At 37.9% G+C, this 22,273-nt stretch overlaps 1 protein-coding gene across 27 annotated transcripts in view; it reads left to right on the top strand.

Annotated features, from left to right (window-relative positions):
• The window catches only part of kif1ab (kinesin family member 1Ab), a 28,182-nt gene extending 6,285 nt beyond the window's left edge, over positions 1–21,897 (top strand). For 3 of the 27 annotated variants that reach the window (XM_077226304.1, XM_077226313.1, XM_077226322.1), the window contains exons 7-46: positions 176–287; positions 534–611; positions 706–771; positions 862–879; positions 965–1,043; positions 1,206–1,284; positions 1,948–2,090; positions 3,877–4,010; positions 4,107–4,186; positions 4,294–4,369; positions 4,448–4,527; positions 5,539–5,729; positions 5,830–6,010; positions 6,216–6,288; positions 6,389–6,482; positions 6,656–6,804; positions 6,942–7,120; positions 7,819–7,956; positions 10,369–10,487; positions 10,968–11,053; positions 11,207–11,333; positions 11,586–11,760; positions 12,109–12,199; positions 12,300–12,418; positions 12,509–12,564; positions 12,646–12,754; positions 12,880–12,946; positions 13,543–13,627; positions 13,792–13,897; positions 14,414–14,528; positions 14,725–14,858; positions 15,035–15,096; positions 15,212–15,357; positions 15,440–15,625; positions 15,933–16,004; positions 16,305–16,423; positions 17,325–17,438; positions 18,567–18,759; positions 18,870–18,988; positions 19,539–21,897. In XM_077226304.1, the coding sequence (XP_077082419.1) occupies positions 176–287; positions 534–611; positions 706–771; positions 862–879; positions 965–1,043; positions 1,206–1,284; positions 1,948–2,090; positions 3,877–4,010; positions 4,107–4,186; positions 4,294–4,369; positions 4,448–4,527; positions 5,539–5,729; positions 5,830–6,010; positions 6,216–6,288; positions 6,389–6,482; positions 6,656–6,804; positions 6,942–7,120; positions 7,819–7,956; positions 10,369–10,487; positions 10,968–11,053; positions 11,207–11,333; positions 11,586–11,760; positions 12,109–12,199; positions 12,300–12,418; positions 12,509–12,564; positions 12,646–12,754; positions 12,880–12,946; positions 13,543–13,627; positions 13,792–13,897; positions 14,414–14,528; positions 14,725–14,858; positions 15,035–15,096; positions 15,212–15,357; positions 15,440–15,625; positions 15,933–16,004; positions 16,305–16,423; positions 17,325–17,438; positions 18,567–18,759; positions 18,870–18,988; positions 19,539–19,581 (4,393 nt within the window). In that variant the 3' untranslated portion in view covers positions 19,582–21,897. Of the gene's footprint in view, positions 1–175; positions 288–533; positions 612–705; positions 772–861; positions 880–964; positions 1,044–1,205; positions 1,285–1,947; positions 2,091–2,291; positions 2,331–3,807; positions 4,011–4,106; positions 4,187–4,293; positions 4,370–4,447; positions 4,528–5,538; positions 5,730–5,829; positions 6,011–6,215; positions 6,289–6,388; positions 6,483–6,655; positions 6,805–6,941; positions 7,121–7,818; positions 7,957–8,330; positions 8,631–10,368; positions 10,488–10,967; positions 11,054–11,206; positions 11,334–11,585; positions 11,761–12,108; positions 12,200–12,299; positions 12,419–12,508; positions 12,565–12,645; positions 12,755–12,879; positions 12,947–13,542; positions 13,628–13,791; positions 13,898–14,254; positions 14,279–14,413; positions 14,529–14,724; positions 14,859–15,034; positions 15,097–15,211; positions 15,358–15,439; positions 15,626–15,932; positions 16,005–16,304; positions 16,424–17,324; positions 17,439–18,566; positions 18,760–18,869; positions 18,989–19,538 lie in introns of all 27 variants that reach the window. The other 24 variants (XM_077226243.1, XM_077226235.1, XM_077226339.1 and 21 more) reach the window with 20 other exon arrangements.
• The last annotated feature ends 376 nt before the right edge of the window (positions 21,898–22,273 follow it).

The raw sequence follows: 22,273 nt of genomic DNA, 5'->3' as shown, positions 1-22,273 counted from the left end.
ATTTTGAGGGTATAGAGCCTAAATGTGAAAAAGTTGAAAGTTGTACTTATCTAATAAGAAGGACAAATCCTTATTCTGATTTGAATGGCAAGAAATGTATTTATGTTATGCACTGAAATTGAACAAATTAATTGACCTCTCGATCGCTTTTGCTTACCATGCTGTTCATTCGCAGGACTGTGGCGGCCACCAACATGAATGAGACCAGCAGCCGCTCCCATGCTGTATTCAACATCATCTTCACACAGAAACGGCATGATAGTGATTCAGAAAACACGTCTGAAAAGGTACCGCATCCTCTCCTTTATCCTTTCCCACCAGGCCTCCATGTATAGCTGTGTTTAGCATTGTTCTATATGAGAATAAGTGACTGCCTGTTCAGAAATAGACTAGAATGCAAAAGTAGGTGAGTGGACTCCCTGCAGTTCGAACATCACTGATGGATGTTGGCAGTTTGACAGTTGCTGAACTTGCTGGTATGTGCATTAGAGCACTTTACTGTTCTGAGACACAACATTTTCTTTCTCAAACAGGTCAGCAAAATTAGCTTGGTAGACTTGGCAGGGAGTGAGCGGGCGGATTCTACTGGAGCTAAAGGCACTAGACTTAAGGTGAGTCACTTTAAGTTCAACAGATTTTTTTCGTGAAATGTGTCATTTCAGATGAGTGCATCCTTTAAATGTGCATGCTTTGTCCCTTTTCTAGGAAGGAGCCAATATCAACAAATCTTTAACAACACTGGGCAAAGTTATCTCTGCGTTGGCTGAGATAGTAAGAATTCTTTCAATTTAAATAGGAATGTTGTTAAAAGAAAAGTAAAGATCTGTAAACATTTAAAAAATGTTTTCTTTTGTTTTGTAGGACTCTGCACCAAACAAGGTGAGGATCGGTTGAATCTTTCTGTCATAATCAAGCATTATGGCTGTAGCTTTGACAATTGACATGGCTTCTGTTCTCCCTACAGAACAAGAAGAAGAAGAAAGTTGAGAGCTTTATTCCATACAGAGATTCAGTTCTGACATGGCTGCTGAGGGAAAACCTTGGTATGAGGCTTCATGCACCTTGCACACACCTTCTTAACAATAATCATTGCTCTCCATCAATTAAAGCATTTCATATTGCAGTCAACATGGTCAGTTTAACTGTGGTATGGTCCAAAAACAATAAAAACTGTCCTGAAGGTCACAATGTTTTTCATTTATCAGGAGGTAACTCTCGCACTGCCATGGTAGCAGCTCTAAGCCCTGCTGATATTAACTATGATGAGACACTCAGCACGCTCAGGTAAGAACAACATGATGCCAGAAAGGCATTTCTTAATATAAAACTAATAGGGTCACAAAATACTACACACTTTTTCGGTATGTTACTAGAAATACACTTTATGGAAAACAATGATCATTACCCTCATGTTGTTCCAAGCTCATATGACTTTTGTTTGTGAAAGGAGAAGGAGGAGAAGTTTAGCTGAGTGTTAATGGTGCTCTTTTGTATATTTAATGAAAGTAAATGGCGACCAGAAGCTGTCAAGCTCTGAAAATGACTAAAAAGCACCATACACATATTTCAAACAAATCATTCCAGACGACTTCAGTGTGCAAGTCTTATGGGTTACTTGGTTATATGGATAATTTTGCTTTAAAGGTGTTCACATTCACTTTCATCGTATAGAGAACATGTGTGAACATGCTACATTTCTTCTTTTCTGTTCCACTGAATAAAAATAATAATACAGGATTTGAATAACAAATTTAAACAAAATGACTGAATGTACTTATTTTTTTAAAGTTATTTTATTTTTCGGGCTAAAAAGCCATTCTTCCGGGCTGATGTAGGTGTTCAGTCTGAGTTGTGATTACTGCCAGTTTATGTTGATTCTAAATACTGGACTATTTAGGACATTCTGATGCTGTTTTTGGATAGTAAATAGCAATATCACTGTCACAGATATGCTGACCGAGCCAAGCAGATCCGTTGCAACGCCGTCATCAACGAAGACCCCAACAACCGCCTGGTGCGTGAGTTGAAGGAAGAGGTGGCTCGTCTGAAGGATCTGCTCTATGCTCAGGGTCTTGGAGACATCATTGAGAGTGAGTCACCTGTGATGCATTTCAAACAGAAGAGTTACAACATATCACTGCTCTTAAAATTGACATTAAAATGCAAATGCTGCCAAGACAATGATCCTAGAAAAGCAAATATTCTCTACAATTACATTATCAGAAACCTGAGGGTCAGACAGCTCTAGGAATGTGTCTGAAGGATTTGTCTTCTCTCTTTGTTTCTCTCAGCATATCGGGCACAAGTTCCTGGGATGTCTGCTCTCAAATGTGTGTATTTTGGCACTCTAAATGCTTCACAGCTTACAATAACCCAGGGGTCGGCAACTTTTTTTCCCTTATGTTTATTTTATTATTATTTTTCATTTGTAATAAAGCCATATTGTTTGAGTGCAAAAATAAACAAAGCAGTGCCAAAGTTTGTCACCCATGCAGCACTGTGAACTGAACTGCACAACTCATATACATTTTTTAAGATTGCACGGGTCAGTTTTTGATTTGTCTGATACATCATGATTTTTCTTACATTTTTGCTTTGGTGGCTTACAGAGATCACTATTTAAGATTTCACCAAACAATTTAAATTCTGTCATTATTTGATCACCCTCATGTCATTCCAAACCTGTATGGTACAATTTCTTCTGCTGAACATTAAAGAAGATATTGTGAGAAATGTATTTTTTCACAATGGAAGACAATAGGGTCCAATGTTGATTGGTTACCAACGTTCTTCAGAATATCTCCCTTTGTGCTCCATAGAAGACAGAAATTCATACAGGTGTGGAGCGACATGAGGATGAGTAAACAATGACAGAATTTTTATTTTTGAGTGAACCTTTAATATGAGGAATATTGCCACTTAGAGTTTTGGAGAATTATGGATAAAATGTATGGAATTCTGGAGGTTTACAGGAAATTAGCATACCTTTAATCTGAATTGTCAGTGAGTGTATTATTTAAATATTTAAATATTATTTAATTTTGCAATTCAGATTATACAACATTTACTCTCCAAAGACTATTTTTACCCATATTTGCTGCTTGACGAATGTTAATTTTGGACTTTGACTTCAACATTTTATAATAAACAACTAAATAATATTACAATCATATAACAATCATAAATCCTCTGTCCTTTTCATGTGTCTGCAAACATGGACCATTCGTAATGTTGCCAACCCCTGCGATAACCAAAGCAAGAATCTCTGGACCACCAAAGTCTATGCTGTTTGATTTTTTCAAATCAGTTTAAATATAAAACATATTATTCTGACATAATTGTAAATTGCTGCTCTGATGGTCCAGAGGCGCTCTAGAGGTTTGCTTGAAATTTGCCTCTATGTAAAGCATAGGCATGTAGTTCTGTGCGGTCACAGATCAGTATTACATTGAGTGTTCAGTTCATCTCCATGCTCATTATCTCAAGCATGGTCCAATGAATGTGAGGCATGAGGGGAGAATCCATTAATAATCATGTTTTTGATCTTCTGATTTACTTTTTAAAAAAACACACACACCCACTCACACACACACACACACACACAACAGCATCTGAAGTCCTCAAATTGATGCTGTCTGCCCTGCGCCCTGCAGCTTTATAACCTCTTTAATTCGTTGTTGCGCTTTATGTTTGACACTTTCTACTCTTCCTCCTTCCCCTTCTTTTCTGTTTCCATGGTTTTCCTTTTTCTCTTACCTCAATTTTCTCCCTTGACTCTCCAACCTGTCATTCCCACTTGTTGCCCAGACTTGTCCAGTTACAATACTAATATCAATAGCATCCAGGCTGTCAATCAAAGGGGTGATTTCTCCACAGTGACCAATGCCATGACAGGGATGAGCCCCTCCCCCTCTCTCTCTGCCCTGTCCAGCCGAGCTGGCTCCATCAGCAGCCTGCATGACCGGATCATGTTCAGCCCTGGAAGCGAGGAAGCCATTGAGAGGCTGAAGGTGAGCAAGAGGATGGTGGGATGACTGGATGGATGGTTTGATAAATTAATAGGGGCCAGTGCTGATCTTTTTAATGTCGACCTCTTTTCCAACTAGGAAACTGAGAAGATAATCGCAGAACTCAATGAAACTTGGGAAGAGAAGCTTCGCCGCACAGAGGGCATTAGAATGGAAAGGTTGGAGATCCCCGGAAGGGCTTTTATCTTGAAATGTGTCTGATATTATGTGTATGAAATTATTCAAGTTTCTTACTTCATTTGTAAAAAACATCTATTGTCATTAGGGAGGCACTTTTAGCTGAAATGGGTGTGGCGATGAGGGAAGATGGAGGAACTGTTGGAGTCTTTTCACCAAAGAAGGTTAGAGGATTGTTTAGTGCATTCTAAAAGTAAGCTAGTCAAGTCATATGCTTCAACGAGTACTTCTTTATGTTTCAGACTCCACACCTGGTCAACCTCAATGAAGATCCTCTGATGTCTGAGTGCTTACTATACTACATTAAAGATGGAACCACCAAGTAAGAATGATGTTTATTTACAACAAAGATTTTCACCCATGGACCTTTGGGGAGCCTCAAAGACATTGCACAGTCTCTGTGGACAGATATATAAAAAGGCCCACCTTGCCACCTCGTATATGTATAAGATTTTTAAACAAAACAAACAACATTTATGATTTATCTTTACCCAAAATCTGTTGCTCCTCAATGTTTAATAAAAACATGTCTATTTTTTTCAGCAACCATTTTGTTGAGGTGTGCCTTTAGCCCCGTTGTACCCTAAATTAAATCCAGGATAAAAATGATGGTTTAAATGTAAACCTGCTTATTTTTTAACAAGGCTTATAGCTTTTGTGCACAGAATTATTAGATAAACAACGAATTTAAGCTTAATCCTTGGTGCAACCGACCCTTTGTGTAGTAAGTGATTCACAAAATGTTATATTTCTGTGATTTACCATCTATTAAGGAAACTGAACGATATTAATGATCATGTTTAATTAGTGTTAGTTTTACAGTTTTGAGTAATTAATTGTTAAAATTGTGCAATAAAGACAATCTGAATCCCACTGTTCTAAAGTGAAAAGTATATCCAAATTAATTATTGATTTGTATGGCACTCATTGAGTGATATTCAAGTTTATTCACCAGAATAAGCCAGTAATTATGGCTAAGTTGCTAGTAATGCAGTACTACTAAAGATATTTCTTGTGTCTTGTGTGTTCATGCTTAACTACTCCATAATGGCTAATATTCCTGTACTATATGTTCAGTTAATCATTAACTACTGGTGTGTTAATGCTTAACTACCACATGATTATGGACCCTTAAAATAAGGCGTAACCTATATTTTTTAATATAAAAAAAAATCATATTTATTGATATTAAATTTCATTTTAATAGAATTTTAAAGAGTATTAATCAATATCTGATTTTTCCAATATCTATTTTGTATTTTTCCATGGCATTTCTCTATCTGTATCTTTTCCCCTTTATTTTGACATATGGCCTCCGTATTTTCCTCTGCAGGGTTGGCCGTGAAGATGCCAGCAGTCGGCAGGACATTGTCCTGAGTGGCCATTTCATTCAAGATGAACACTGTATCTTTACAAGTAGTACAAATACCTCAGGAGAGGGTACGGTGGTCCTGGAGCCCTGTGAAGGAACAGAGACTTACGTTAACGGCAAGAGAGTGACAGAGCCCACTGTTCTCAGATCAGGTAGCTCTTCAGTTTCCAGACTCAAAACAGATTCAGTCTGATGAACAACACTTTTTTGTTGCCTGTAAGACCCAGATTGTGACTCTGTCTGTAATCTTAGGTAACCGTATCATTATGGGCAAGAGCCACGTGTTCCGTTTCAATGACCCAGAGCAAGCACGGCAAGAGAGGGAGAGGACCCCGTGTGCAGACACACCTGTGGAGCCGGTGGACTGGGCCTTTGCCCAGAGAGAGCTGTTGGATAAACAAGGCATTGATATGAAACAAGAGATGGAGCAAAGGTAGCACTTCTGTCACTAGCCCTTTTTTGGTTCTAAAACAGCATGAATTTTTATCATCCATGACAATTACATCAAAAGGCACAAACAGCCCATTTAAAAACATCAGATAAACCAAATAAAACTAGCAAACCAACCAAACTATGATTAGTTCCAGGTACAATATCTAGTTTTTGTGGCTTTATTCTGATGCTTACATTATTTACAGGTTACAGGAGCTGGAGGACCAGTACCGCAAGGAGAGAGAAGAAGCAAGCAACCTTCTGGAACAGCAGAGACTGGTAAGCCATTTTAGACTAGTAAGAACTTAATTAGGCTATAAGTGGTTAAAACCGGAAGAAGCTGGCAATTTAACCATATGTAACATTCATTTTTGTTTAGGACTATGAGAGTAAGCTGGAAGCTCTTCAGAGGCAGGTCAACTCCAGATATTACCCGGAAACCACAGAGGAAGAGGAGGAACCAGAAGAAGAAGGTGGGTAAAACAGTAATAACATAGGTATCATCTGATTAATATATATCAAATACAATAATTTTGTATTTGATAAAAAGTTTGCAAATTTCTAGATCACAGATTTTTTGTTTTTTTTAAGTTTAGATGTTTCTGAGACATCTCATTTGAAACGGGTTCCTATTTTGATCCTGCAGTGCCGTGGACAAAGCGGGAGACAGAACTGGCTCTCTGGGCTTTCCGGAAATGGCGATTCTATCAGTTCACCTCTCTCAGAGACCTACTCTGGGGAAATGCAATTTTCCTCAAGGAGGCTAATGCCATTAGTGTGGAGCTGAAAAAAAAGGTACATTGAAATCATTTTAGGTCAGCCTGATAATCATTGTATGAAATCATTTTATTTCTTTTTTTTACTTTTTTTTTTAGATAAGTTACAGTCCAACTTAAAAAATAATAATATTTTTTTCCTTTTTTTCTCTGCAGGTTCAGTTTCAGTTTGTGCTGTTAACAGACACACTGTACTCCCCGCTGCCCTCTGACCTCCTGCCCCCCAGCATAGCCAAAGACAGGGAGAAAAGGCTGTTCCCTCGCACCATTGTAGCAGTAGAGGTCCAGGACCAGAAAAATGGTGCCACACACTACTGGACCCTGGACAAACTCAGGTGCAGTGAGATTAAATATACATAATATGGCCACAAGAGTGAAGTCTTGCCCTGTAGTTATTGACCAATTAATGACCAATTAAAAGCAGCAACGCTGCTACCAACTACATAGCTCAGAAAAAAATTCTTCATCGATATCATATGAATGTAGTTCAGACTGTTTGTGTAAATAAACAATTCACTGATTCCTTGTGCATCTTTGAGTTTAACAACCCTCATTGTTTTGCACTAGCTAAATACTTATCTGATTAAATTATATATCATCTGTGTATGCATTAAAAAGATATTGTCCTATTAAAAATCTTTGTTTGCTATTTTTTAGTTAGAAGCTAGTAGTCTATAACTAAAGTTTTCAATTGAATAGCTTGGCTGTCGTTGAACTACTTAAAATTATGAGATAATTACAGATACACCATGTGCAGAATGTGTCATCAACATTTTTGCTGTTCTCCTAGAAGATAAATATTGTACATTTTATATTCTTATAGCTACTAAAAGTTTATTTAACTTTTAGGGGTAGATTAGTATGTTGATCTCAAAGCTAATAGTCTAAAGCTAATGGGGTTTAAAAGTACGTTCAAACTAATTTTTTCTTTTGGTTTACGCTTAAAAAGTGAGCAAATAAAGAGAACATAGCAGATAAATATTACAGAGTATGTTTTGTTGTTTTTGCTGATGCTTTACTATTGTCCCTGCAGACAAAGACTGGATTTGATGAGAGAAATGTATGACCGAGCAGCAGAGGTACCCAGCACGACAGTCGAGGACTGTGATCATATGATGTCCGGTGGTGACCCCTTCTATGACCGCTTTCCATGGTTCCGACTGGTTGGTCGGTAAGTAATCAATAAGTCAAGCACAATCTGTATGCTGTGCAACTCTAAAGTGTCAAGTGGATGCTGATTTTTACACTGTACAAGACTGGAAACTGTCTATGATTTGCATTATTCCTTCACTTTTGAGTGGAATGGCAAGCTATTTACAGGCTTCGTTCAATGAGCAATTTTGCACTGATTTTTCAATATTCAGAAAATCCAAATGTTAAACCTAAGCTTGAACACTCCTTACCAAACACATTAGATCATTAGCCGAACACAGATTTGGAGACTCATGGCTGGGTTTATACTGGCATACAACAATGCCTTACATGTGAGCAAGTGTGTGCACGTGTGTTGTACTAACCCAGTTCCCGTGTCTCCGGCTGCACCAGCACTCCCATTCTCAACACGTGCATGAGCGAGCGCATGAGTGACCTTACCCTCTCCCCCACCCTCTCCGACCCCGACTCTGACATAACCGAGCTTGCCGATGAGCGGCATTATGGGAAAGTCGAGGTGGAGGATGAGGAGTTGGAGGACCTGGACGATGAGATCTTTTTGGAGGACCCTGGCTCAGAGCTTGGGAGAGAGGAGGAGGAGGAGGAGGATGGTGTGGGGGAGCACTGCCCAGGTGTCAGCGATGGCCAGGACCCCTTTTACGACCGCTGGCCTCTGTTCAGTTTAGTGGGAAGGTTGGTGAGGTTTCAGGAGCATGCTGTCAGAGGAAACTAGCTCTTTCACACTGAGACACAGGCATCAAACACATGAACAGTACCGGCAAGGGTACCAATATCTGTTGCCTAGATGGATTAAATAAATAAATAACAATGACATTATGTCGACAATATACATATCCATTTATTAATAAAAATAGTAAAAAATAATAATTCTCAGTTCACTAGATTACATGATTTGAGTTTGAAAGTGTTAAACTGTTGGCCTGATCTGAAGGAAGTTTTAATGCCTCTTTCTACATGTTTTGACAACAACCCTTTTACCTTTTTTCTATGCATTGATATTCTAATTTTGTGGCATACAGTGTTGAATTATTTGAAGTGTTCAGTAACTGAATGAGAGGAAACCGAACAAAAGGAATAGCAAAGTGAAGATACTTCCTGTGAAAATCACAGTAGACTACTGGTGACAGATCCCTAATGGATGTTTATCGTTACATGGGGCAACTTTTTTGCGTTTGAAGTAAATTGAACATGAGTGGCTCTACAGTACTAAATTAATATGCAAGCGTTTTAAATGCCAATCACGTCAATTCTGCCCTGTTTTGAAAGATACAGCATTGAATGGCAGCATAATACATTTTCTGAAATGAAATTGGCATTCTCTGCAGAATTTCATTGTTTCTGTGATCGGTATAAATCAGCAGATTGTTTTTTCTGAAGAGCTACAGCGCTCAAGATGAAAGAGCTGGTTTCGACTACAGCAGTTTCAATCAGGCATGCCAGAGCTAAAATTTGTATCAGGGTTTTGGATTGGCTCTCACACTCTCACTTCCTTGCACACATGCAACATACAAGATTTGTGACGTGTGTTAACTTTGATTTCTCTTTTAAGTTGATGGCGATCAAATTCATGTATGTTAATGTCATTTCCGTTTTTTGCTCTCCAGTTTGCGTTTGGCCCCACAAGCCAAATTTGGAGTTTATTTTCTCACTAAAGATTTTGTTTATCTGAGCATGCTGTATTTGCGCCTCACCAATCTTTTTGTAAGCTCCTCCCCTCTGGCCATGCCTCCTGCCACTCTTGACCCCTGCCTGTCAAGCTTCGTCCAGCAACACATTGGGATCAAGAGGGCAGATCTGAAGTGAATTATTGAATTTGTTGGCCAATCTGTCACCAAACTTGACTGCATACAATGTCAGGGATTTCATAGACACATAATTGTGACATTGAATTGTAGATAATCCTTCAATCAGTTACTGAAACATCAATAAAATCTAGATGTGTGACAATGCAAATCTTCACCTGTGAGTATGACTTGACGATTTAGACAATTAATCATTCAAAAGTTATAATGTAAAGTAGCTTGTGGTGCAGTTCTCCTCTATATGCATGTTCTTGAAACACTTCACCAACCCCCACAGAGACCAAAACCCTCGCTATCACCACTTTCTGTATCATTTTATGAGAATGGGGGCTATAATAAAGTATTCACAGATGAACCTCAGACCTACAGGGCACTTTTTCGCTGGAGCAGCTTCTTGTTTGGTTGCTTTTTTTTTGTCTGATGTTGTGTTGTCTAGTGGCAGTGTGGCTGAGTTGATCTTCACTGACATTTTTTCCCCAACTTCCTTTTCCATTAATTTTAACCCTCTTTTTTTCTTTTTTCTTTTCACCCCATCAACTGCCTCAAAACCCTCTTCTTTCTTCGGCTCTCCTCCTTTTTCCCATCATCCTCTCCTTTTTCTCTCATAGGGCATTTGTGTATCTGAGTAATCTGCTGTACCCTGTGCCATTAGTGCACCGTGTGGCCATTGTAAGTGAGAAAGGCGAGGTCAAGGGGTTCCTCCGAGTAGCAGTACAAGCCATATCAGGTAAGATTATCTTCATGATGCTTTGACAAATCTATTTTGATCAGATTCCATACAGAAATTAAACTGACTACAATTAAAATTGATTAATCAATATTGTTTTTTTTGTAAAGTAGTACCTCAAGGCTCAGTATTCAGACCTATTATGTTTTCTTATTTCATTTGTTAATTCCTGTGTTTTATGAATAGAGGATTTTGTTTTGTTTCTCATAATTTGTGAATTCTACTTATGTTTATATATATTTTGTATCTCACCAAAATAATATACAAAACATAAATACATTAAATATGAATAAATATTAAAATGTTGATCTAATATAATCATGTACAAACTCCTTGCATGGCATCGCTAGGTTTTCTGATCCCTGTATACAGCCCTCCAAAAGCTATGGGCCCCCTGTACTTAGTCCCACTTTGCCCCCTACTAGCGAGGCCCCTGTACAGATTAAATGTTCAGCCATAATCTTTTATTTCTTGTCACAGCTGACGAAGAAGCTCCTGATTATGGCTCCGGTGTGAGACAGTCAGGAACTGCTAAGATTTCATTTGAGGATCAACAATTTGAGAAGGTTGGTTGTGTCACTCATTTTATGTAACTGTTCATTCTCACAATTATTATCTCAATATTTGAGTAGGGCATTGGACTTTCAGTCATTAAATTGTTTTCATAGATGGTGAGACACCATCAAGTGTAAAACCATCAACCTTTTCTCTCTGCTCAGTTCCAGACAGAAACATGTACCGCTGGGACAAACACATCTCAAGAGGAGCTGCGCATCGTAGAAGGAGAAGGACAAAACTCAGAGATGGGGCTCAGTGCTGATGAGGTCAACAACAACACCTGTGCAGGTAATAAGTAAAAAAACAATATAATAAGTGAAAAAAATCATATTCATTTATTGATTAGAGATTGGTACAAATGTTGCACAATGTATTATGATGAACTTATGCATGCCTCAACATAAAATAAAAATGCCTAATAATCATGCTGTGATAATTCACTGTTAAAGTATATGTGTAAATAGTGACTTACACAAAATAAGAGTCGGCAAGTGTTTGTATTCTAATCTGATATTTTTTCTCATGCATTGCTCCATCTAGCCTCTCCTGATGTTCCTAACAGTCCTCTGAAGGGTTTTCTGGAATGTCCTCTTGATGTGGCTCAGGAAAAATCATTTCAGCACTTAAAAATCGGCAGCAACTTCACCTTTAGGGTCACAGTACTTCAGGCCTCCAGCATCTCTGCTGAGTATGCAGATATCTTCTGCCAGTTCAAGTGAGCAGATGTATTCCAAGTAATTTGTGTTCATTCATAGATTCATCAGGGCTTTCCATAATAAAAACTGTGCTGCACATTGTTGTAGCTGACCGATTTTGTGGTTAGAAAGGCAAACACGTATGCATATTATGCATGTTTCAGTGTTTTAGACAAACGCTTTTTAAAAAACAAACAAATAAATTAACATGCTGCTTAATTTTTAAATCTATGTTTTTGTGAAAGTTGCTACTCGAAAATAACGTTCCCTCTCAATTTGAATGGGAATGACGCTTCTGCTAACACTGATCCAAGAAACTTGCAAGACATCTGATGCAATCTTTTCTCAGCCACCCTGTCTTTTTCCAGCTTTATTCATAGGCATGACGAGGCATTTTCCACCGAGCCATTAAAGAATACCGGCCGAGGGCCTCCTCTGGGATTCTACCATGTACAAAATGTAATCACAACCTTTGTGCCATCAAGTAATTCAACTATATTTCAGATTTTAGAAATAAATCAAACATAAATTTTTTATGTGCGGTTTGCTACTATTGCAGATAACCGTAGAGGTCACCAAGTCTTTTGTGGAATACATCAAGAGTCAGCCAATAGTTTTTGAGGTATTTGGCCACTTCCAGAAACAGCCCTTCCCTCCTCTCTGTAAGGACTTGATTAGGTGAGCAACTTTTTTTAAATATATTATTTATTTATTTATTTATTTATTTTTAGTCACCTAAAATGTCAACTAAACCTTCCCTCCATATAGTTCATTGCGTCCAGCAAGAAGGCAGTTTCCTAGGGTTATGCCTTTGTCAAAGCCAGGTGAGTTGATATTTTGACTAATTTCTAGACTATTTCTTGTGGTCTGTCCATGTCTGAGCTCTGCCTCTGTCTCCCCCCCAGTGCCTGCCACAAAACTGAGCACACTCACACGCTCCACCGCTGGCCCCTGTCACTGCAAATATGACCTTATGGCATTCTTTGAGATCTGTGAGCTGGAGGCCAACGGGGAGTGAGTATCTGATAAACTCATGACTTGTAGGATATCAGTGCCTAGTAAGTTACTCATTGAAGTCTGTATGTATTGTAGGTTATATATGTTATGTAACCCTTGTACCTGTTTGTGTACTTTCTTAGCTACATCCCAGCTGTTGTTGATCACAGAGGTGGAATGCCCTGCCATGGTGCATTCCTGTTGCACCAGGTAAACATGAATCCATCTTTCTGTGCCTAACAACTCAATGAATGGTAATACAGATGATATATTATTTACACTACCGTTCAAAAGTTTGTTAAGATTTTTTTTTTAATTCTTTTAAATAAGTTCACCAAGGCTGCATTTATTTGATCAAAAATGAATAAAAACAGTAATATCGTAATAGTATTACAATTTGTACTGTTTTATATTTGAATATATACACATATAACATTTTATTTATTCATGTGATGTCAAAGCTGAATTTTCACCAGCCATTATTCCAGTCTTCAGTGTCACATGACATGATCCTTCAGAAAGCATTCTAATATGCCGATTTGGATAATATTTCATATTATCAATGTTAGTGCAGCTTAATATTTTTGTGTAAACGGTGATGCACTTGTTTCAAGATTCTGAATTTATTTTAATTTGAATTATTTGAAATCGAAATACATTCTTAATACTGTACATCCTTGCTGAATCCTTGTATTAGTTTCAGTCTAAAGAAAAAAATCTTACAGACCCCAAAGGTTTGGACAATAGTATAGTTTGAAATTGAAATGAGAGATTTGCGATTTTCACCTTTGACTCATTTTCCACAGGGCATCCAAAGGAGAATTACAGTCACTATAGCCCATGAAACCGGCAATGATATTGAGTGGAAGGAGGTTAAAGAGCTCGTCATAGGTTAGAAAATGCTACTTTTTTTTTCTCTTTTAAAAAATAATTTGTAAGAATTTCTGGCTTCCATCGCATTAAACGCCAGCTGGCATTGAGGACAAATGAAGATGTTATTGCGAATGTTCAGGCAGAGTTGCAGATGACTCTGCATCACATCTTTTCTTTTTTAGGGCGCATCCGTAACACACCCGAGGCAGATGAGACTATCATTGACCCCAACATCCTATCCCTCAACATCCTGTCTTCAAGCTACATACGACCATCTTATGATGACAGGTACACCACTGATATGTAAAGTGAGATCCTTCCTCCAGTACCTCTAAATAATAAAATGTTTTCAAAATTTTTAATTAGCAATGTTAGCAATACCAAAATATTTAAACAATGTGTGTGAATCAATTTTTTTTAAATTACTAATTAAAGTGTTAAACAACACTAAAACATAACCTTAATGTTAATTGAAACAATTTAAATTAATTATATTCTTAATATTCTAATTTAATTATATATATATATATATATATATATATATATATATATATATATATATATATATATATATATATATATATATATATATCAGTTAATAAATAACAAAATTCACTAACATGGTAATTCAATGTTTCCCGTCAGAGTGTCTTTGGGAATTGACCATAGGTATGCTTTTTTTACCCTTCAGTATACAGTACAGTTTTTTTTTTATTGTAACCCATCTTAAGCCTTCAAAAATGTTCAAATAAAGAGAAAATTTAAGCACTGATATAATTCACTTAGCTGTTTACTACTTTTCAGGACATTTTACCGCTTTGAGGCAGCATGGGATAGCTCCATGCACAACTCCCTTCTGCTGAACCGTGTCACTCCATATGGAGAGAAAATTTACATCACCCTCTCTGCCTATCTTGAGGTGAGGAAAACTCACCTTTTTCCACAATAAAGTTATCAAATTATGACATTTAATCAGTGTGGGATATTTTGGAACTCATCAAAAGCAAGATCAACACAATCACAAGCATAGCTTTTTTTTATTTTAATAGTGAATTCAAATGTATGCCTGTTAGTTGGTTTTGAGATGTTTCACTAAGTTTTTGCTATAATTTTAGATGGAGAACTGCACTCAGCCCACTGTCATCACTAAGGATTTTTGCATGGTGTTCTACTCCAGAGACGCTAAACTTCCTGCGTCTCGCTCCATTCGAAACCTCTTCAGCACTGGTGCCTTTAGGCCATCTGAGAGGTGAGGAAAGTTTGCTTGCCTCTTTCTGCAGTCAAGTAAATTGATCTTACATCAACCAATGCACCATTTCGAAGCTTTAATGCTTGATATTTGAAAACCAGTTTTTGACTTGAATTATCACCGCAAAGCAGAACCAAATGTTTTGTTAAACACTACGGTGGTCTTTTGTGTCTCAGTAACCGTGTGACTGGAGTGTACGAATTAAGCCTCTGCCATTTGGCTGACATTGGAAGTCCTGGTAAGTTATCGTGTACAAATTCAGACAGATAACCTCATTTTTATCTCATATATTTGTAGATTTAACCCAGTTGTTTGATTAATTTTGTATTTCCACTTTGACCATTATGGTGCAGGTATGCAAAGGAGGCGCAGACGGGTGCTGGACACCTCAGTGGCGTATGTGCGTGGAGAGGAGAACCTTGCGGGCTGGAGGCCCCGCAGTGATAGCCTCATCCTGGACCACCAGTGGGAGCTGGAAAAACTTAGCCTCCTACAAGAGGTACAATATGCTCCATCTGAATGTTTAAGGGCTTTTGTTTTCAGTCAAGTGCATGACTCTTGAGGTGCGTGTTTGTTTACAGGTGGAGAAGACCAGGCATTACCTTCTGCTGAGAGAGAAGCTGGAAGCATCTCTGCTGCTGGGACAGGACTCTTTCTGTGGCAAAGACCTTATGGACTCACCTAAGGCCTCCAGCCCCCTGATCAGCCCGGTAGTCAGTCTGGGTCTGGACAGTCCCAACGAGAGGCAAAGGGAGCTGGCTGCCAAGGTGATCGTCTGCTGCTACATATCTACATAATGTCACACTAATAGCCTATTCCAACCAGTTCAGTTTGACTAAAACAAATAAAAGTATAAACTATTTGCCAATAATGTTTTGCACAAAAAACAACTCCACAAACACTGCAAAAATAAATCATTTTCTTAATTACTCTTATTTTCAGTAAAATATCATCCCACAAACAAGATACATTTATTTGAGAAGCAAAATTGCATGGATAGATAGATATGTTTTTATTACTGTTATATTAATGAGTTCTTTATTCCTATTTTTCCTGTTTTTTTTCTCTCTTCAGTGTGTGCGACTGCTCATGCACACCTTCAACAGGCAGTACAGCCAGGTGAGCAGCAGTCTCAGTGAGAGCAAGGTGAGCATTTACTGCCCTAGTGTTCATACAGACCTTGCCTCATTCTCTCGCCCGTGCAGACCAGATATCTCTCTCTCTCTTTCTCCCTATATCTGTCTCATTTAGCAGTCCTTTTGTCATTTATAGAGAATTTGTGTTCAATTCACTTCTCTTGTTTACTCATATAGAGTAGAGCAGCATGATTAGTGTAATAGATGCTTTAAGGGTAAGCATGGCATTTTCTGGAATATGATGTATGAGACACTTTAATGTGTTGCCCACTTTATCATTTGGTGGTGCTCTCTCTCTTCTTTTTTTTAGCTGTCAGAGATGTCCGCATCCTTTTTAAGAGACGGTTCTTCTTCACCTCTGAGCACTCTGACACCCTCCTCCACCTGCCCATCACTGGTGGACAGTCACTATGGCAATCCAGACCTCAGGTCAGTGTATTTTCTACACAAAACCCAGAGTGATAGGGGCTGGAACGACGCGTCGACATAATCGATTACGTTGATTATACACTGTTTATGTTCATCCCTAATCCCCTGTCATGTTTCACACATAACAAAACAAAACTCTACAGCAGATGCTAATGGCAAGTATGGTTGTGCCGCTTTATACGAGCCTGCACATTTTCAGGATTCGCAAGCACTTTCAGCGACAGTATCAAAAATGGCAATGTCCATGGCATTGGGAAGTTTTATCACAATTAACAGCATGTTATTAAATAAACGAGTCCAATCGAGGCGTGAGTTCATCCATCTGATACAAACAGCCAACAAGGACTTTAAATGCTTAGTAACCGAGAGCAGAGAGTACGTTTAAGCGCCTCGCAGCTCACACCCAATTCAGCTTCGGTGGATCTGCGGATAAACACAAATCATTTCTGTCTCCGGGAGTAAACTGAACCCATCATGATTATACAGTTAACTGTAGTTCTCAAACGATATGATGTGTCAGACAACTAGTCCAGTGCGGTTCTGGTAATTTAGTGCAGATTAGTCGAGAATGCGGTTGTTATTCGATTATAGAATGGTGTTGTCACACTTGTATAAAAAAATAAAATAAATAAAAACTGTGTTAAGCACCGCTGCCATACTAGCGATAAGCATCTGCTGTAGAGTTTTGTTTTGGGTGAAACAATACAGGGGACTAGGGATGTATATAAACTTCGTATATTACTTCGACATGTTGTTCCAGCCCTAAATATGATCACAGTATGTCTAATACGAGTTCTCTGAGAATCAGATTATGTTTCTTGTGTCTACGATTATTGTGTTTTTTGTTCACTCTCAAAACACCTTAAATACATTAACTTTCTTGTTCTGTGTGATTTTACAGAGGAGCTGAGGCTAACTCGGGTGCTTCTAGCCCTGATCTCGACCCCTTCAGCCCCATAGAGAGAAAACACAGGAGCTGCGCCTTCATCCCGAACATCCAGGAGATTCGTGTCAGGTAGCAACCCAAACAGTCTGTCTGAGAAATTTAACTTGACTTTTTGAGGGATCTGACTGCGGTATCTGAGGGGGTAAAGGGAAAAAAAGCCCTGCCTCGACAGCTCAGAGATCCACTCGCTCAACGGAAGTAAACGCTGCACAATAGAATCGCTCTTTACCACGTCGGACACATAACTGTAATTAATATGATTAGCCTTTTGCTTGACTATGTTATCAAACAGCTAATAATGTGCTGCCTTCTAATAATCTGGTGTATAATTTATAACTATCTGTATAAATTAATCAAATTGATCACTTGCAAAATGACCTAAAGATCAATTAGAAAAACAAACCAGATTTGTACGAAGTTTGAACAAAGCCTGTGTAATACATCTAACCTAACCCTAACCCTAACAACATAAGAAGTAGTACTCGTATGAGTAAAATGATGTACACTCACATGAGAGTCATACAGTATCAGTAGCCTGGAAACCATTTTTTACATAGTGGCTGCCTTGTTGAGATCATATGACAAATGCTGTTTATTTTATCTCTTTAATTGTCCCAAATGACCCTTTTCACATTTCCAGGGTGCTTAGAAGCGGAAGTTGTCAAAAATATAACTTATGTGCTCCCATTTGCTCTAGTAACAAAATAAAATAAAAACATGATAGTTCTAAGTTTATATGACTTTATAAAAAATATTGAGAGATTGATTACATTTGTCAGAAGTGAGAAAGTTGACAACACTTTCTCTGCTGTTGTATAATAAACACTTGTATAGCAGTGTTTACTACTTTTCAGTAATTTAATGACAAGGTAACATAAGGTAATATTCAGTTGCAAAATGAATAAAATATGCATGCAAATTATTTCTACAATGTTACTGATAACAGAAACTTTTGCTTATGTATGACGTATAGTATAAAGTCCACTGTTGAATTGTACAATGAAATATATGTAACTAAAATGTACCGTACTTTAGTGCTAACTGTTCTTTTAAAGTTGCACTTAAGACAATTAAATATATTTACAGCAAGTAGAAAAACTCACTGTCCTTAACTTTTAACATCCTAATGTATCATGTTATTGATTGCCCTGCAAATCATTTGTTATAAATTTGTTATAATTTTTCCTATGATTGCAGCCCAATTGTGTCAAAGAAAGGCTATCTACACTTTCTTGAGCCACACACCAGTGGCTGGGTGAAGCGGTACATTGTGGTGCGACGGCCTTACGTCTACCTGTACCGCAGTGAGAGAGACTGCGTGGAGAGAGCCGTCATCAACCTGTCCTCTGCTCAGGTGGAGTACAGCGAAGATAAGCAGACCATGCTGAGGGTAAGAGCCATTGATTCCTCCTCCAATTACATTATACACATGATTACTGAGGAAACTGTCTAGCTTTTTGTCAACTGATTTTGTTAACCCATGTGATGTTTTGTTTCCAGGCTCCTAACACTTTTTCAGTATGCACTGAGCACCGCAGCATTCTCCTCCAAGCAGGCAATGACAAAGAGATGCATGACTGGTTGTACGCATTCAACCCACTGCTGGCAGGAACTATCAGGTATTCAAAATAAATTCAGTGATTTTCATTTCCTTTAGCACAGTCACAACAGCACATATAAAGTCTTCCTTCAATAATGGTCTCTCTTTCATTTTATATAACACTTTAAATCAGTGCTTCTCAACTAATTTTGCTTTAGGATTTTCAAGACTTTACATTAAACATTAAGTATTTTCGAACAAACCGTTTTCAGACTCTGAGAAATAAGGTGATGTGTTGTGCAATGTATATTATTAAAGTTTTTTTTTTCTTGTTTTCCTTGGAGGAATGTAAACTTATTGTCAGAGACCTCCGAAACAAAATTAGGAACCTCAAAAATAGCGTAATAGGGGCACTTTAAATAATACTAAATCAACACTGCTGTGTTGGCATTCCCTAATTCTACCAAGACGGATGAATTTGCACTAAAATGTCAGTGACATCCAACAGTTAGTTTAGACAGACACAAGGTCTTTGATGTCAAAACAGACCTGTTACCCATTTTTGGGTAAAGTGGTCATGGTCAGTGATATCGCTGAATTTCTCCTAATCTCTCTCTCTCTACCCACAGGTCTAAGCTTTCCAGAAGAAAATCAGGACAGATGAGGATGTGAAATCAATTCTTTTTTTCTGGCTCAAACCATAAAAAGGCCTATCAGGCCTTAGTGATGTAATTAGGTCATGTGATCATAAGTGCCCTCTCCCCATGTCATCACAGCTGCCTCTTGCCTGCCCGTCCCAGCATTTCCCCTCAGTCTGTCCGTGCCAACCATAGACTGCGGGCTTGGCTTCACAGAATGTGTGTTTCTGTGTGTGTTTCAGGCCCTATTTAGTGTACATTTACAACATTAAAATATATTTAGCACTTCCCGCTACCATACAGTAGCTAAAAGCTAGAATGGCAAAACGGCATCATAGACACTGCCCTACTCTTAACTGCATTTGTTCATTTGTAAATTCGACTCGATGCTCTGTTTCTGTATGTGCTGCTTCAAAGTAATGTCAAGTGCTTTTACCTGGGCTTCAGTAGTTGCCTCTTGCTTTTGATCATTCTGCCGTGATCATTGTGCTTTTCGAAGAGATGCAGTGCTTATTTTGAAGTCGTGGATGATAGAAGATAGAATTGAGATGGATTTTAGACTAAAAGAGGCAATTCTCTGTTATTTCGATAAAAATCAGCATCGCATAAGTACAAAATGTCTACCATACAGAAGTTTTGTTTGTTTTACTTTCATCTGTAATGTCTTTTTTACATTACATCTTTACGTTTACTTATTTATTAAGCATTGTATGTTTTATAAACATAATTTATTATGAGGTCACTCTTTGTAGTGTGCTACAAAAAAAATTTCACCTTGCACTTTTGATAATGAGCTTTATTTACCAGGTTCGTTTTGGTTCATTTGCACTAGAGCTCTGCTGCTAAGAGAATCAGCTTCTTTAATGTTCGCTTTTCATCAGCTTATTTTTACGCACAAAATTAGACAGCAGTGTTGCTAAATTTCCTGTTTCTCATACACTGAACGCAAATACATCAGTGCACATTATAACACAAATTTCGAATAATATTATGCAGGTTTATGTTCAGAAACACTGAATCTTGATTGGATAGTTCCTCATTTGTAGCTGTTTTGTTTAGGTCATCCCAGTCTTACATGTTATAATAGAATATCTGTATTCAAACCTATTACATGGTGTTTTCCTAGGGAGGTGACATCTTGTAAGAGAAGATCCAGTTTTAGTGTTACAACATAAAACAGAAAGTCTATAAACTCAGATTTTACTAAAAGTTGTGTGATCCCCTATATAGAGAAAGTTTTATTTAGCTCAGCTTTAGAAATGTGTGTGTTATTTTGATTCTTGCTCCACCCTTTGCCTTGTACGATGTAGATGTGTGTATACTAAGTATAGAAAAGCCGTGTTTCCTGTCATGACAACTACATCTTAAAGAGGTATTACCAGAGGCCGTTGCTGATGAACTCAGAAATCTCTTGTCTGGTTTTGGCACATGCTATTGGTCAGTCAGCCATTTAGTATGTTGTTCATGAGGATTGATGTTTTGTGCAATGGGTCAGCCAACCCAAAGAGCATAAAATGTAACAGCTGTGAATCTATCTAAGAGATTTGAGCGGTTCTGGTCTTCACCTCTCAAAACGGTTTCTTCTTAAGGAGAAGTTTAAGTATAAGTATGCCTTTATAGACTCTTACATTATGGATCTGAAGTGTAAATGAGAGACAGACGATTACGTTTTGGACAATATGTTGACAGTCATACCTCCCAGTGCCCTGACGTTTTTTTTTTACCCATTCCTGTCTTTGATTATGCTATGTATATGATAGCATGCTGTACATATTTATTCAGCTTTTAAATGAAATGTATCAAATGTATTCCATTTACCTCCATACAGTATAAGAGTAGCATTTACATAAAAATAATAGATTCAGTCATATTATTTTACCGCTTTGAAGGATCACTGTCGACTATGAACATTTAGTGTTTCGCATTTACATGATGCCCTGATGACGAAGCATTTAACAGGACTTTGTCAGCACACATATATATTGCAGATAAACAAGATTTTTAGGGTTTGTAGTTGATAATGTGTCTCTTTCACTCTCAATGGAACCACATCTTTCTGAGCATCATTTTGAATAAACATCTTTCATCCATCCAAATATTCCAAACTTAAAAAAGAGAAACTCAATATAAACTAAGTGTAGCTACTGTAATTGCTTCAATATTTGTTGATTTTCTCTGTATATAAACCCAACTGTGGTCTAGCACACGGCTGATAACCACTTTATACCATAATGAATGGGCTGTAGTGTACTCAGTGCTCAACTTTGAGTGTTGGACCTGTGTCTTCTAATGTCTGTGGACACTTAACACTTTGTCTGGTGTGAAATAAATGTGAAATATGCGCAACGTTGCAAGAGTTTGGACTTCTTTTTTGTCTAGATGCAGAGTAAACTTTTTGCTACTATTAAGGGCCAAACATCAAACTTGATTGAAAGTACTTGTTGGCTTGTTGCTTTATCAGACAATTACTTTGCTGGGAGCATTTGCGCACAAAGGTACCTCACGAAACTGATTTCGGACAGGCTATAAAAGACATCAAAAGTGTTTAAAAACACATTTACACTCAAACTGATCACCAACAGTAACTTTCAGACGGCATCTTTATTTTTTTAGCTCAGCTGTCACAGATCGGAACTCACAGGATTGTGGGATATCATAGGCAGTGAATGATACATCTATGCTGACTTCAAAAATCAATCTAGCTATCAGGAAAAAAGAAGTGATGC

Source organism: Siphateles boraxobius, unplaced genomic scaffold (assembly GCF_051911475.1).
Source record: "Siphateles boraxobius isolate OS27281-9 unplaced genomic scaffold, OSU_SipBor_1 1, whole genome shotgun sequence".
NCBI lineage: Eukaryota > Metazoa > Chordata > Actinopteri > Cypriniformes > Leuciscidae > Siphateles > Siphateles boraxobius.
This window is presented reverse-complemented; position numbering and strand designations above follow the sequence as displayed.